The sequence below is a fragment of the Zosterops lateralis genome, assembly GCF_965231275.1.
Source record: "Zosterops lateralis genome assembly, chromosome: 2".
Classification (NCBI taxonomy): domain Eukaryota; kingdom Metazoa; phylum Chordata; class Aves; order Passeriformes; family Zosteropidae; genus Zosterops; species Zosterops lateralis.
In genome coordinates, this window is record NC_139763.1 from 19,445,303 (window position 1) to 19,462,224 (window position 16,922).

The 16,922-nt window shown below is 38.0% G+C and overlaps 1 protein-coding gene across 4 annotated transcripts in view; it reads right to left on the minus strand.

The window, feature by feature from the left end:
• The window catches only part of FRMPD4 (FERM and PDZ domain containing 4), a 345,066-nt gene that overhangs the window by 17,434 nt on the left and 310,710 nt on the right, over positions 1-16,922 (minus strand). For all 4 annotated transcript variants that reach the window (XM_083854925.1, XM_083854924.1, XM_083854923.1 and 1 more), the window contains exons 5-8: positions 13,474-13,519; positions 4,461-4,565; positions 3,185-3,292; positions 81-212 (exon numbers count right to left, since the gene is read on the minus strand). In XM_083854925.1, coding sequence (XP_083711051.1) covers positions 81-212; positions 3,185-3,292; positions 4,461-4,565; positions 13,474-13,519 — 391 coding nt within the window. The remainder of the gene's footprint in view (positions 1-80; positions 213-3,184; positions 3,293-4,460; positions 4,566-13,473; positions 13,520-16,922) is intronic.

Here is a 16,922-nt window from a genome sequence, read left to right on the forward strand (position 1 = left end):
ACTTGAGTAATGAAAAAGATGGATAATTTACTAATCAACCCATCTCATTATTATCTGTTTTCATATACCATTACACAAACCTGAGTTAGAGTCTCTTGTTCATGTAGCAAAAGGAGCTTCGTTCCTGATCCTTCAACTCTCTGCTCCAGCATTAGGGAGAAATGTTCGATACACTTGATGGAAAGCTTTTCTTGGAGTGTTAAGATGACATCCTAATTAACAAAGGATTTACAGAAAGTGCTTAAATTCATGAAATGCTTGGGACCCAGTTCCTCACTGCCACACACCCTGCATGTACCCAGAACAGGGCAGAAGCCCAGGCTTTATGCCTGTTTTGCACAAGTTTCCAGGACATCACCATTCCTCAAACCTCATTCCTGTTACCCCAAGATGGTAACAGATATGAATGTGAGAAATACATAAATGGCATTGCTAGAAATGGAAAACATTCTGTTGTGGTTTAATATGCAAATTATATTGGTGTGGCCCTTAAGTCATATCCGTCTCTCTGGAAATAAAACTCATCAGCAAAGGAGGGATGGTCTCATCACTATTCTCTTCCTTTTGTTGGGGCTATGCCATGAAGCAGACAAACCAAACTTAAAAGTTCAACAAAAAAAATTAAATTAATGGCCTTTATTTGTTATTATGGTAAAGGCATCTTTTTAAAGTTCACTTCAGTTTTAAATGCTGACAGAAAAGTCAATAGTGATTATATCTGTGCAGAACAATAGCTCTAAACTGATGGACCATAACAATTTTTAGAGATTCCTGATTAGTTTTTTTCACACTGAATTATGACTAAGGATAGTTAATTTGAGAACAACTGTATCTAAAGTAACAGCTAAACAAACCTCTTCACAAAACCATTCAATCAACCCCTACCTTACTTTCATATAATGCTTTGTAAATGTGTGCAGATTATTAATATCGTTTGTCAAGGTATCTTTTACTTAAGGAATACTGTAGGAAAAAGAAATACATAATAACCCATCATTTAGAAATAGTTTCACAGTATGTTGGTGACAAGATTAAAACATTTCCTTCCATCTGAAAGATTTCCAGATATACGTAAGTATCCAGATGGATAGGACTTACTAAGGAGATCATGACGAATTGTAATTCAAGTGTTTTAACATAATTTAGGAAGATTAATTGATCAATTACAGTGTGTTTATGGAAAATCAAGACCAAACTGGTGGAATGATGAAAAAATGTATGTGGGATGATGGGGACAGCTCCCTACAGTGTAGAGAATATAAGACAGCATTAATGAATTGAAAGCTATCACTTTAAATAAAGGAGGCTAATATTCTGAGTATAAGATTAAGGTAATCTTAATCTTAGTCAATGGGGAATTTATTACTTATACATTAAATCTACTTTTATTTATACTTCTAAAATATGCTAGAAGACTATGAGCATAACAGTAACATGAAGCAGCATAATACTAAATATAAGCTTTTAAGAGAGGGTAGCAATGACACTGCTTTCCACCACTAGCTCTTCTGGACCTTTTAAAATATGAGGCTAAGGCACACAGCCTGTGAATTACTGCACTAAAGTTTTTGCTAGATACGCTCTCATCTGAAAATTTAAGAGTGCTATGACCCAACAATATGGAAAGTGAGGACTGCAGGCTAGGTCTGCTTGCACCCTCATTTTTAAGTGGTGAACTACTGGACTGCTAGAGGTGAAAAGAATCTGCATTTATCTGCACTTACCTGGGGCATGTCACCCCAGTTAAGTAAAGAAACAACAATCCACTACCAGCCATACACACTGAGGAATATACACACATATGCAAGAATATGTCATTAATAGCTGTGCAGGCCTCAGAATATATAACTGCCTGAATTAGATGCAAAGGAAATGATTCCTACCAACAGTCAAAATGACTAAGTTCAAAGCAGGCTTGCAACATCAATACAGCTAGGCAACTGAGGCCACATGGGTATCTGTGCCAATGACTTGAGATTTGACATTTGCTCTGATAATACATGACACATCCATGACAGAACTACTGAAAATGAATGTAATGTGATGGCCAAAGACTGATCTTCGGGGGCAAAATATCCTGGAATAAGTTGGTTGTTTATATGCTCATGACAGAAAATACTATAAAGTGGGCTTGTGTGCCTTAGAAGGGTAGAGACCTCACTTAGCTACATGAGTAATGTCTCCTATTTCTTCTCCAGCCAAATTTTCAAATGGACTCAAGGAATTCAGTATCCATGGATGGAATGCTTGTATCCATACCTGCATTCAACTTATGCCTAAGACATATGTGCTACATTTATTAACAAATGTTGCATCCCATTTTTAAGTGTGACTTTAGCATCTGTTTTACCATCAGACTGGAGTAAACTTCTTGTCTCCCTTAGTAAATAACTGTAACTGATTGAGCATGCTGCTGTATCACAGTGAGCAGAAAGGCAGTCTTTCTTCAAATATGCCTGGTTTTAAAATCCCTTAAAACTCACAAAAGCCGGCATCCCCAGCCTTCATCGATCATTCCCACCCATGCCCCTCTCATGTCTTGGTGTCCCAAGTGTGTATGCAACCATGCAGTGAGCTAGATTTGGTACCTAATCCATGTTGAAACTATCTTCCCCAAAAAGCTGTGCTGCTTACCACGCTACTCCAAGGCTCTTTACAGACACTGGTGATGCCTCTGATTTAGGAACCCACATGGAACAGTGCCACAGACATTCCCTGGCAGACTCAGTTCTGTGCCAGGGCTTTACCTTTTTATTTCTGCATATGAAATGTGCTATGGAAAGTGTAAAGGGCACTGCACTGAGGCGAGTAATTTATCACAGACATAACCCTACAATATCCCATCCTAAGTTCACTGAATGATAAGCTAGATGATATTCAATCAGCAGTCAACATCTTAATCTTTGTAGCTCCTGACTTTTGCTGACAAATCACGCTAGTGTTTGGCAGCATATCAAAATGATACAAGCACACAATTTTGATTGTGCTCCAAGCACATTAAAATCATCCCTTCTTTTTTGCTGACAATAAAATATGTTTTTAAGAGCAGAAAAATGGACAAAATCTTAATTATTTCTGAACTAAGAGTCCAGCCCAAACTGAAGACAACTGTAATTTTGTTCTTAAAGCATTCCAAGTAAATGATAATTACTTAAGGCTTCATACAAAGGTATAGCTAGCTTACCTTTATTGAAGTGCTGCAGTCAAACCGGAAAGATTTGGTTTGTCCATTTTCAAGATATACCTTTAGAACATTTGGCATGAAAAGAAGTGAGTTGTCCTTAACTGTTTCCTGTCAAGCAAATCAGTGAATCAGATTACAACATGCAACAAGAGAAAAATAAATGTTGCTCTATCAAGAACATTTCATCATTCTGATGGAAAAGCAAAAACTGAGAAGGAAGGTGTTGGCCCAAACTGAAAGCAGAAATATCAGTGGGGTTTAGCCATGCTCATTACAGCTGCTCTCCATAGGTTTCTGCCTTGGAAAAATATAACTGTTCACATACATTTTATGTCTGGCTTGGAGTACTCTCTTTACCCAAATACTATCTCTCTGACAATGAATATTGCCTCTGAAGTTGAAACATTTTCACTAAAACAGAAAAATGGATTACTGTTTCTCTGAATGTAGGGAGCTATTTAGTGTCTTCAATCTAAAAAATGGAAACTACGGTTTGTTAGTAAGGATTATGATCAAGGTATTTAACATTTTCTTTATAGGTGGATATTAAATGTTGATGTCTTTCATCATTTAAGAAGAGCAACATATAACATTGCTACGTAATTTGACAATCCATAACCAGTACAGCAAAATAAAGAGAAAAAAGGAAGGGAAAATAATCTTGGGAGGTTTTGTTTGCTTCTTTTTATTTTAAAAAGCAGAAATTGCTTTACAAAAAATGCAGTATCTATTTAGGTTTGGAGGAGAGTTGGCTAAAGACATCAGTGTGGAATGATGCTGCGGCAAATCATGAAAGTGAGCTGGATGTTCATGTTTAAGGAGAAGTTCAGTATCTCTCAAAGGGAGACTAACATTGCCTGGATTCTGGAAACAATAGGTTCAAGGAAATAAAACAAATTTTAAAGGGGTCTGTGAGGTAATCTTAATCAGTTTTCCTGAAAAGGTACCTCTCTTGAACTTATGGGTTTTATGAAAACAAAGTTGATCTGAAAAAACCAACAGACAAGCACTAAGACTATAAAGACACACATATGTGCTATCACCACAAAATTCATTCACTAGCATCTTAATTTTATGGGACAATTTTTTCATAAAATTATGGGCCTAATGAACTTAAAAAAAAGACCTTTGAAAAACTTCAAAAACAGAAAAATCCTTCTCTTTGCAAAACTGTCACCATTTTTCTTGCCACGTAATTACCTCCCTTTCCAGGCTTCAGCTGTACCTTTGGATGAAATGCTGAATCCTTTCTGAGGTTAAATAGCTGAATACTCACCGACACCTGGCCATTGATAATTACTTCTTCAGAGAAGCGCACTTTGACAGGATTGGACTTCAATCTTGCCTTTTTTGCAGCACTAATAAAAGCTGATTTAGGAGACTGGAAGAAAAGATGATGACAAGATATATCACATAACTTCAAATTAAAACTTTTCTTTCCACCTTCCATGCACACAGCAACATTTTGCATTCAGAGGAATGGAAATACAGTCAAACCATAATGCATCCTGAGGTAATCTATATGTACATACACATAAAGAAACAGCAGTGCATACTGAACATACTGAAAATTATTCCACTGTTAGACTGCAGTGATGAGAAGGGCTCTTGGTGTGCACACAAATTCCTGTAGTGCTCCCACTATCACTGCTGTCATCCAACCTTGTCTACATGAAGGGACACTGACCAGTGACCTACCAGTGATGCTCTCTTTACAGACTGCATGCAAAATCTCAGCATAAGCTGGGATCTACTGGATAGACATACACACAACTTTTGCCAAAATGTGTCTGGGAGGTCTCCAAGCGCACTGGCATCTCACTGTATTTGTCCACTCCAAACACAAGTGAAAACCACCAACAAACACCTGCAAGCCATCAGGCTTCCCCTGAAGATATCTCCTAAACACACCCTGTGCAAGGCATGTTTTCAGTATTGACATATTGTAGGGCTTCAGGGATTAGAAGTGTAGAAGCATTCTGAATTTTCTTCTGCAACCTACTTGACTTCTACCTACTACATTATGCAATGGGCTCACCTGTTTTCAGCTCCTGGAAAAAAAATCTCATCACTTGAGAAATTTGACTAACAATTCCTTTTTACTAGCAAATTAAATATTCAGAGTCAATGGGATTTCCATTTTCAGTGGCAGAAGTGAGGTTGGTTTATTCTCAGATCAGTTACAAACACAGAGCTTCTGGCTTGCCTCACTTCATAACCACGATTCACTTCATAACCATGATAATGGGCAATGGAAGACTTTCTCACTTTGGCTGAAAGTCACTGGGCTCTTTTGGGCCAGGTTTTGATCCATTTGTTTTGTGAAAATATGAATTAAGGTTTTCAGAATCATATTCTAAGTCCTGAGAAGTGATCTTACTATTTTTGAATATGAATAAAGACTTAAGTAATGTTGGTTTGCCTGTGAGAAATAAACGGAGGCACAAGTGGTGATGATCAATGTGGCATGAGAGCTGTCCTTGTAAACATAGGAAGTCTTGTTATTATCACTCAAATTCTGACTCAATTAACAATCTGCAGGAGTAATGGAATAGTCCAAGGCAATGTGCTCCTCTGTTTCTGTCTCTGATATCTGCTGAAACTGCTTAAAAAGTTATTTTCTTGTAACTCAGAAGCCTTGTTTCTAGTAACTAGCAGGAAGAAGTCTAGCTCATTTCTGCATGCCTCCAATCTATCATCACATTGAAAACACAGTAACTATTACCATAGGCTCACTATCAACCAGTGAACAAGGCATGAACACTGCCACATTCTCCCAGAAAATATCAGAGACATTAGTAATTCCTGAGGCACAATATAGAATCAAGAAATAAAAAGAAATGCTTCTTTGTTTTCAGAGTTCATTCTTTCTTACCTCTCTAGCACATACAACCACACAATAATCAATAATTGTAAATAACAGAAAATTCAGCTCCATGAACAAACCAAGCCCAGCCTCCAGAGTCAGTGCTGAAAAAAAGTGAAAGATCCCCAGAAGCTTTGAAACAACCACCACCACAAAAAAAAAAAAAAAAAAAAAAAAAAAAGGACAACATGGAAATGCTGAAGGAGTTTAAATACTGTCCTCTGGAGGTGAATTCCTAGAAAATAGTACCATGATTGATATAAGAACTCTAGAGATGCTTTCTCTAATTTCCTTCCTCTCCATGTAGTTCCCCCTCTGCAATGCGTAAGGGGGTGGTCTATTTGGCACCCAAATAACAGATTGCAAACTGTTGATTCCACTGCCACAGGGTAGCACAGCAGCAGGATTAGGCTACTGGCTTTCCTTTGCAATAACATGGAATAAGATTGGTTTTCACTTACTACTCTTGCTGAACGAATCTCTGTACCGTTGCTTGCTCTTATTACAGATGAGTCACCAGTCTGGCCTCTCTTAACAGGCAGACTGCCAAATGTTTTCTGGATTCTGGCAAGGTTATTCCCATACAGCAAATATGGCAAACCACTATGTGTCCCTACTGCTCTCTACAACCTTTCTTTTTCTTTCTACAACCTCAAAAGTCACTTGAGGAAGGCATAAACACTTAAATTATGTTATTGCAAAAATGTAATGGGAGAGTTCAGGACTAAAGATTTGAACACATGGGGGTTTCCAAGAACCCCTTCTGGGATGTGAGGTTTAATGTACCCATTGCACAGCCAGGGGAGCACACCACGGTTGCCATAAAACGTGGTGCTTCCTTTCATTTCCACTTTTGCTGTGGTGACATGGGAAGGACTCTGGCCCTTTGCCAGGCACTCTGGGTGAGCCCAAAGCAGATTGCTTTCCAAAAAGCTCCAAACTATAAACTAGGGGTGTAAGGAAATGAAACAGCTGCACCCTGTATTCGGGAGAACATTCTCTGCTGGTTAAAGGTTTGAGTAATAGCACAGCTTTTGCATTTAATTGCACGATGTCATTGTTTCTACCTCTTTGTCAACTTGACACTTGACATTTTTTCTTTGGGAATAGAAGTGTTTCCAAAGGATGTGCAAATACCTAAGAAAACAGTTGGGTGTGATTGTCAGAATTCACTTGTCTAACAAAGCCTCAGCAAAATGATGTGCTATTGTGTTTTAATGTCTTAGGTTTGTAGAAGAATGCTATCACTTAATGATTTTCATAGCGCCAGGTTCATTTATTTCTGATGCTCTGTGTTCTAGCCAAATGGATGCCATTATTCTCAGTTAATGACCTTAAGCAGGAGGTGTTTACACTAATGCAGGACATCTATCACTGCAAGTAAAGTATTTGCATTATCACAGATAAAAACAGCTTAATTAGAATGACTTTTGCAAAATGAGGGTGCACATTTTAACAAGGAGTCAAAATAACTCAAAATCCCTCAAACTTTACTCTGTGTGACCTAAGCCCTGTTTCCTATTAAAAGCTCAAATTTGTCAGGATTTTAAATTTTTACTTGTTTACACAGAATTCAAAGGAAAAAAATGAGCTGATGATTTCAACATTACCTGGAGAAACTGCTAACAAGGAAAATTAAGCACTGCACAGAGAGTGCTTGAAGGAAATAATAGTAAAGACCTAGACCCAACTTTGAACCCTGCTTACAGTGACTCCAATCAATGGGCTTCCCATTAGCAGGGTCAAAACACAAAAGATTGCAGAGCAGACTTTCAGGACATTCAGGAAAATGTTACTTTCTCATTTTCTAGACTTCTCAAAATTAGATCCTGTATTTGTCAGCAGCATTAGGGTGGGTCATTTATTGATAGATTCTAGAAACAATATCCTACATTATGAGAGAAACTTTTTTGATGGAAATAAAACTGTCTAGTTCTTCGTGAACATTTGCAGGTACACTATAATTTGGGAGAGATTGCAAAGGAAGTAGTTTTTATTTGCTGAAAAAGCCCCTTTGAGTGCTCTTGCCAGCAGAGGTGCTGCAATAGCAAAACTTTTACCTATGCTCAAGAAAAAGAAGGATCTAGTAGCTAGAAGACCACAGAGTAGTACTGAGATATCATAAAGAAATAGAATGACAGCAGTATAGGACAATCACAAGATGAAAAGAAAACCTGCTCTGTGACAGTAAGTATCAAAATTAGAAATTTCAAACATTTAAAACAGAATTAAGTACAGAAATACTATTGGTTTTAAATCGTCACAGTGTATATATGCAATAAATTTTAAGTTTGTTAATTAAAAATAGTCATTAGTTTAATATAAAATATTAAGTTTGCTAGAAAAAAAGGAAAAAATTGCCTAAGTGCAAAAACTATGTTGACTTTTTGGTTCACCGCTAACAGCAATTACAAGCACCAGTATTTAACAAGCAAATAAAAGGTGAGTAAGAGGAAGAATTACATTTATTAACTGGAACAGGACATAATGCCCAAAGGCAAACTAAATATGGTAATTCATAGCTGCGAACAAGGCTGAAAAGACTACACTGGCTCACAAGAGCATTGTAGAAGAGCAAGTAGGGACATGGAAGAAATAATGCGGACAAATTTTACCACACAGTAATTTGTGATAACCACATGGCACTGAAAGATCATCATATTTTTGGTTAAAATCTTGGCACAAATTTAATTGCTGGAATAGTGGTCAGATCTGGGTTCCCTCTTAAATAGTTGGCAATCTATCATAGACATTTTTATTTAATTATGTGCCTTATTTATATTTTACCATTTTTAGATAGTAATCACAGTCTGATCATTAGTCCCACAAACTCTCAAGAAGATTGTTGCCACAATCATTATGATCCATAAATGTTATTTATTGTAGTTTTTCTGCAACTATTGTGTCTCAGAAGTATAACCACGTTAAAACAAGAAGCATCTCTTTAAAAACAGAATACGATCCTATCTTTTTCCCGTTGCGAAACTTAATGCACAGCAAATTTGCCATAGATCTCAGCTGGGCCTGGATTTCATCCAAGGAGCTTAAGAGATTAATCGTGAAAGCAACCTATCAAATGATCCCTGCACATAAAATCTGAAAGGCTATCAAACAAGCAAGTTATTTGATTTAAGTAATGTTTAAAACTTAATAAGGCAACAATCAGAATGATAGTTCATTTACAGAATAAAACAGTCAGAAATTATAATCAAATGCCATACTTCCAGAAATCAAAACTCTGAACTGCTTTAACTGCTTGAGCTGCTCAATGACTTCGTTAGGAACACTGGTGATAAGAACCTAGCTGAGATTTGTATATTGATGGAAAGAAAAAGATGGTTTAATGCTTTGACTTGGTCATAATTAAAATGAAATTTTAATGCGTTTTAATGTGTTTAAACATTAAACAAAACTGAATGCATTTAAGCAAAAATGATCCACAAAAGCTTTCAAAGAGTACTAAGTGAACTACAGAGTACTATAAATCTAGATTAGGTCTACTTTCACCTGCAGTCATAAAGGACAGTTACTTAAATGCAAAATCAAAATACACTCTAAACAGCACAAATAAAACCAATTAAGAAATAGCACTTTTGTAATCCATCTTGGCAGATATTTTTCATGCAATGGTAGAAGGAAAATCACCATCATGAAGACAGATCAATGAAATGTTTGTAGAGATGTATTTCTGCCAAGAATGGAGAAGAAGATCAGTCTTTATTTAAAAGTTCTTATTTTACTTTGTCTAGTTTCTACTCCATCATCCCAGTTTTATTGGCAAAACAGTAAAAGGAAACATGGAGGAGGCAAAATAAAACAAATGGGGAAAACACACGTGCATCATAATTTTTAAAGGCATAAATATTATTTCCAAACTGTATGGCAAATTTGTCAGAGGATCCCCTGCACAGAAGACCAGGACAGGATACACAGCTGACCTGCAGCAATACCTGGGGTTGCATGGCTGAAAGAGATGCCAACAGGCTCAGGCACTACTGACAGCAATGGTGTGGCAGTATGAGGGCCAGCATGGACCAGACGTTCAAAGTGACTCAGGAGTACCAAGGCGACCTTGCAACCCACAGTTTGCATAAACTGAGGGGTCTTGCACTGCTTCAAGGCCAAAACTTGGCTGCACACACTGGCATCATCCCAACTGCCCCACATCCCTGCAGATACACTTGCTTCCACTGCAGAAGAACTTGAAGTTGAAAGCAGTAAGGGGAGGGTGCTATGAATCAGTAAGACCCTGGTCTGGACAGGCAGGGAAGTACAATAATACTGCACAGATGAGATCTGCTGGGTGCAACAGTCCTGCAGCCAGGCCCTCCCAACCAGTTCATTTCACTAAGAATCCCAACTTTGGGGTAAAAATCGGTCAATTAAAGCTAGCACCAACATGTAGGTATTAATCTCATCTAACTGCTCTGTGCACGTTCTTGGGGAGGTGATCTTCATGCCTACATGAGCTTAAATGTCCATCACTCCCAAAAACACAAGTGTTTTGTCTGCTGAGGTAGACCTGGGGGATTCTGACAGACATACCAGAGTGAGGCAATGCAAATTCATGAATAAAATTGTCACATCAGTCCAAATGGCTGATAGAAAAATGTTTCAGTGCCATCCTTAGCTCAGACATCTAGATATCTAGAGGTAGTTCAGCTATTGATTAGATTTTGCTGCTACTTAATGAGAGGAGAAGATTTTGCCTTGTCAGGCTTCACAAAGAGCTTGAACAAACAGCTGTGAATCACAGACTGACACAACTAAAGAATGGAAGGGACCTCAAAGATCATCCAGATCCAAGACCTCTGCCATGGACAGGGACACCTTCTAATAGACAAGGTTGCTCAGAGCTCCATCTAACCTGGCCTTGAACACTTCCAATGGGGCATGTGCTCTGGATACCTTGTTCCAGCGCCTCACCACCCTCAGAGTAAAGAATTTCTTTCTAATACCTGGTCTAAACCTACTCTCTTTCAGTTCAAAGCCACTGCCTCTTGGTCCTGTCACTATATGCCTTGTAAGTAGTCTGTCTCCAGCTTCCTTGTAGGTTCCCTTCAGATCCTGAAAGACCACAATCAGGTCACCCTGAAGTCTTCTCCAGGCTGAGCAATCCTAATTCCCTCAGCCTTTCCCCACAAGAGAGGTGCTCCATCCCCCTGATCATCTTGGTGGCCTCCTCTGGATTTGCTCTAACACGTTGATATCCTTTCTGAGCTGGAGATTCCAAAGCTGAATGCCGTGTTCCAAGCGGGGTCTCATGAGATTGAAATAAAAGGGCAGAATCACCCCCCACATCCTGTTGGTCACACTGCTATTGATGAACCCCAGGACACATTTGGCTTTCTGGGTTGTAAGTGCACATTACTGGCTCATGTCCAGTCTCTCAGCCACCAGCACTCCCAAGTACTTCTGGGCAGAGCTGCTTTTGATCTGTTCATTCCTCAGCCTGTATTGATATCAGAGATTGCCTTGACCCATGTGCAACACTTCATACTTGGTCATGTCAAACATCAGGAGATTCCCATGGGCTCATTTCTTGAGCCTGTCCAAGTCCCTCTGGTCCTTTAGGTGAGTCAACCATCCCACTTGGCTTGGTGTCACTTACAAATCTGCTGTGGATGCACCTGATCCCTTTGTGTATGTTGTCGATAAAGATATTAAATAACACTGGTCCCATTACAGACCCCTGAGGGACAAAATTTGTCACTGATGTCCCACTGATGATGGGGACTCTGAGATTTTGACCACAACCCTCTGGATGCAAGCATCCAACAAATTCTACATCCATCTAACAGTGCCCCTAACAAATCTGTCTCTCTCCAATTTAGAGAGAAGGATGTTGTGGAGGACTGTCAAAGGCTTTACAGAAGCCCTGATAAAAGGTATCTGTAGTCCTTTCCTTGTCCACTGATACAGTCAGTCCATCAAAGAAAGCCACTATGTTGGTCAGACAGGACTTGCCCTTGGTAAAGACACCAGGTCATGACTTTCCTTCTTTTCCAGGTTAAAGGCTGGAGAAGGACTGTACCTGTGTTCTAAGGTCTTCCATTGAGCATGGAGTGCACAATTTGAGTTTCAGCTTCCCTTACATTCAGTAAAAATGGGCTTGCTCTCAGACCAGCAGCATAATGATAACAGGTCACAGCACCTCACAGACGTATTACTACACTTTGCTGTCCACTTTTAAGGACTACACATAGCTGCACTAAAACACATACCCATTCTTCACGTGACATTTATAGACAAGAATTATATCTGTCAATGGATGAAACCTACATAAAAAAGAAAAGTGGGTGGGCATTTCTTTTCCCTGATATATATATATTCACTGTGACCTAAACCACTGGCTGTAAAACAGCAAGTTTTAAAGGCAGGTTTTTATATTGACCTGATCCCAGATCACCTTCCTGACAGGTCTTACTGCAGGGTGGCAGCCCTTGCCTGTTTTTGCTGTGGAATGCATGCTTTTCCCCCACAAATTAGGTGCAGTGCAGACTAGCTTCTAGAAAGGGTGCAGGACAAGTAAAGCTGAATGGCCACCTCAAAACTAACCAGAAAGGCTAATGACTAGTACAAAAATACACAGCACAGGCCAAGTTGCATTAGCAAGATGAACATTTTGGCAGCTTCATCAGATAAACTTGTTTTCAAGTCTTTGTGTCAAATCCACCTCATCTCTAATTCTGGAGGGAAAAGGATGCAATAATTCCTTGTTAATGAAAAATGCTACGTATCAGGCTCAACAATAGAGAGCCAAATGGACCTGCTGAATCTGAATTACTCCTGATGCATGGCTGAGGCCCCTCAGCAGCCCACAATGTAAGCATGGCTGTGTATGGACAGATGAGTTTTCTCCCCTGGCTTGGCTTCTCCCCTTTTTTCATGGGAGATGAGTTTGACCTGTCAGGTCATGAACCCACTCCCACAAACCACTGAGTGAGTTGCAAAGTCACATCACATCAGCCAGCTCTGAATGGGTTGCAGTTTCTCTCAGTCCATTCAAGGCAACCTCACATGGTTGCCTGTCAGTCTCTGCCCTTCACCTCCACCAGCTGGAGATACAGGCAGAGCCCCCCCTTAGAAAAGGTGCAGCTGGTTTGCTCCAGCAGCATAACTTTGTGGGACCAAGGCAGAATCAAGAAAAACCCAGGAGCTGCAACCAACAAGAAATCAAAGCAGAACTCAGAATTCTGCTCTATCACTATGAGTTTAAAGATGCTGTAATTTTTTGATTTATGAATGTAGCCTTTGAGTACAGGACACAGTAATGTCATCTTAAACATCACCTTTAATAGACACAGCCCTTATTGCACTTCTTTTTATTGCACAGACACTGTAGGGACGCAAACAGAATATGGGCAGAAAAAGAAGCTGCTATGTTGCTAGGAAACTGATTCAGAAAACTGACAATACTTACAGGGTAAGGTTGAACAACAGTAAGGAGGATCGATTCTTTGCAGCTTCTATAAAAAGAAAAAAAAAAGTAAAATCAAGCAAAGAGTCATACTTTTACTCACTATTTATAACCAGCTTTTCTTTCTAATGGAGAAAACTGCAGTAACGTAGAAGAATGTTTATTACAATGACATAGCATAGTAGTACAGAGATTAATAATATGCCAAAATAACAATAGATACTAAGAAATAAGCTTTTTCCAATCTATCAAATTGAATTGGCCAAACTTTGAAGTTTATGCTAGAAACTTTTTGCTTCATCAGAGAAACCTGTATGCTGCAATAATTGTTGTCTCTAGCAAGAATGAAATTACCTTTGAATAGTTGTATTAGTTCAGCATCTGTAGTCTACAAATTAATTTTACCTACTTTACAAATGCAAGCCACTTCTATACCATCTAGCTCTTGTACACTCCAAGCCAAATCCTGTTTGAAGACAGAAAAAAAAAAAAAAAAAAAAAAAAGACAAAATGTGTCCCCATTTCTTTTCTAGCTCACCTTTCTAAATGGGGAAAGACTACTATTTGGTGAATTGTCTCATTACAATTTTTAAATTTTTACAGGATTGTTAAGGAAAGGTTTTCCTTTTAATTTGAAGAGTTCTTCTTTGCCATGAAACCAGTAAACGGAAAACATATGAAAAGCTTGAAAAATCCACAACTAATTTATACAATAAAGAGAAGAACTTACTAAGAATCTTGATGTGACCAAGTGGTCTAGACAAATAATACATATATTTTAATTCTTGGTGGGTAGTGGGGGTGGTGGATAACTGTGGAAAAGTGGAAGAAGAAGGAAAAAAAGACAATCAGAGTCTATACCAGTATCTTTTGATCAGATGATTGCAGTGGGTGATATTAGCTAAAAAAAGGTCAGTTGCCATTTTGTTGAGATATAATAATATTTCTCTTGGTTTTACTAATTTTAAACACAAATTGTTTATTTATGTGACTTATTACCTGGCTAAATTGACAAGGAATTGATTTTGCATGCCTGACTTGTTGAGAGGAACTAACTAAAGAAATCATATTGTATTGGTCTTATATAAAGTCACCTTATAGGCAAAATGACACCTCTGATATGAAACTTAAAAAGCCAAAAGGGAAAAAAAAAAAGAAAAAAAGAAAAAAAAGAGAGACTGAAGGCCTTATCAGAAAACTGGAAAGCCAGGATATACTTGATGAAGCAAACACATTACTGAATGTCAATAGGGATAACAAATTCTACTTTTGTCAAAGTCATCAGTCATGTAAGGGGCAAAGTCTAATCTAATATCACATAACTAAAAAAAAAATTAGTTAGAGCTTCAATTTTTACTTTGTTACTTAGATATTTGTAGCATTCCCACATTTTTTGGGAATCTACAAATGCATGTTAAGAAAGGTAATTTATTTCAAAAATCTCATCATCTCTGTGCTATCTACATCTATCCAATTATGATTGCTATATTAATCTAGGCAGGTTAGTAGACAGAAAGGCTCACAGTTGTTAGTTTGGGATAAACTGCAGCCCTGAGATAACTGCACCATGACCAACTGATCTTTCCAATTGCTTTGAACTCACTACTTTATGTTTCTCATGCTGTGTATGATTACCACCACCACTGCCTCCTGTAGTCCAGCTATGTTAGAGATTGTCTTTAAAAATGAAAATCAGCTTCTCCTGAAAATGCTTTTCAGGTCTTCATTATTCTTGGATTAAAACCTGTCCAGGTGTCAGGCTAGGCAAGATTCAACCTAGATTAGCAGGTGCTTTTTTTAAAACCAAAAGATCAAAAGATATATTTTGTGGACAAGACTTTCTTGCAAGATAAACATTTGCATTGGAAGGATGCTAGACTCTGCATCACGCATTCAATGTTTGAGGCTATAGTAAGACCCTCTGGAGTATCTGCACACAATCATGTTACACATTCAAAAAGTTGGTGTCAAGCATTACACACAAATCCCTCATCATCAGAGTAAACATTTCCTATAAAACTCGTGATACATACAAAACACAGCACAGTTACAAAAGAAGTATTTAATCATCAGCTATTTTGGTCTGCAGTACTCAGTTATGACTCCATTTCACTTGTTTGAAAACTTTCTCAGCTAATGATGACAAAACTCTGCAGGACAGCTCATCATCTTTTACTTGCAGTATGGCAGCATATCCTATGGATCTATATGATAAACCTTGCACAGCACTGGAGACTATACCAGTTGTACCATGTATATGTCAGAAGAATGGAGAAACAATGGAATTACTGACTGTGTGATCTCTGCGTTTTGTAGCTTAAATGTATGTGGACAAACTTCTGTCCCCGTGTGACAGGAAAACATACAGACAGTTAAGTTTATAGAAACAAGGTACATCATCTCACTGAGATGTGAGCTGTGTTTTAAACAGCACCTGAAGCACAGTGGCAAAGGCTAAAGAAACCAAACTGCAGTCTTTGTTTCACCTTGAAATGTCTTTTCTCATTTAAAATGTGACTAAATTTTAAAAAAAGAAAACATATATATTACAGTTATTTTATTACCTTTCGTACTCACTTAACAACTACCTAATTATTTCTGCGCTCTTTTAGAGTCACTCAAGACCAAACATCTGCAATACCAGCTTAGAAAACAAGCTGCTGACTTTTTTCTGCCATCTGACTGGCTAACAGCAATATCACAACAAAACATCTTAATGTTTCTTTCATTTCCTGACATTAGAATCAAATAGTGATAACAAGGCTAAAATCTGAAAACTCTGATGGGAATCTGTGATTCATCTCTCTGTCCTTCTCCGTGTCCTGCATGGTGATTATATTTGTCCGTTCTCACTACTCCTCACAGCTACTTAAGCTGCAACAAGGAGAGAATATAGATGGTTTGAGAATCAAATTATGTCCATTATAAAGGTTAAAGTTGTCCTACTAAGTATCAGGCATCTCCAGCTATGTGAGGCATTAACATTCAGCTACAATGCCAGCCTCTGTGAACTTGAGGCTAGAAATCACTGCCTCTTTTCTGCTTCTTGCTAGCTGGAAGAGAGGAAGGGCAAAGGCAGATGAGGGATGTGGGGGAATCCCAGTATCTGAGCCAAATAGAGTAAGTGGGTCTGTTATTCATATGCATCCTACAGCAAATATAGCATATAAATAGAAAAAGTATATATATTGCTCTTAAGAAGGAAGAATGAAATTCTTTATGCTAATTTTAAAGCTTTTTTAGCAATTTTACATACTAGAGGAATACTTGGTTTCTTTCCCACTGAAGATGAGCAAATAAACAATTAATTAAAGCTATAATAAATACATTTTTCAGGGAATACAATTCAGAAATATCTTCTAACCATAACTTAACTGTTTCATTCACAATGAACATTAAATTCTGAAACTCTTGTTTGAAACACTTTTTCTCTGCTATTTTAAAGTCATTTT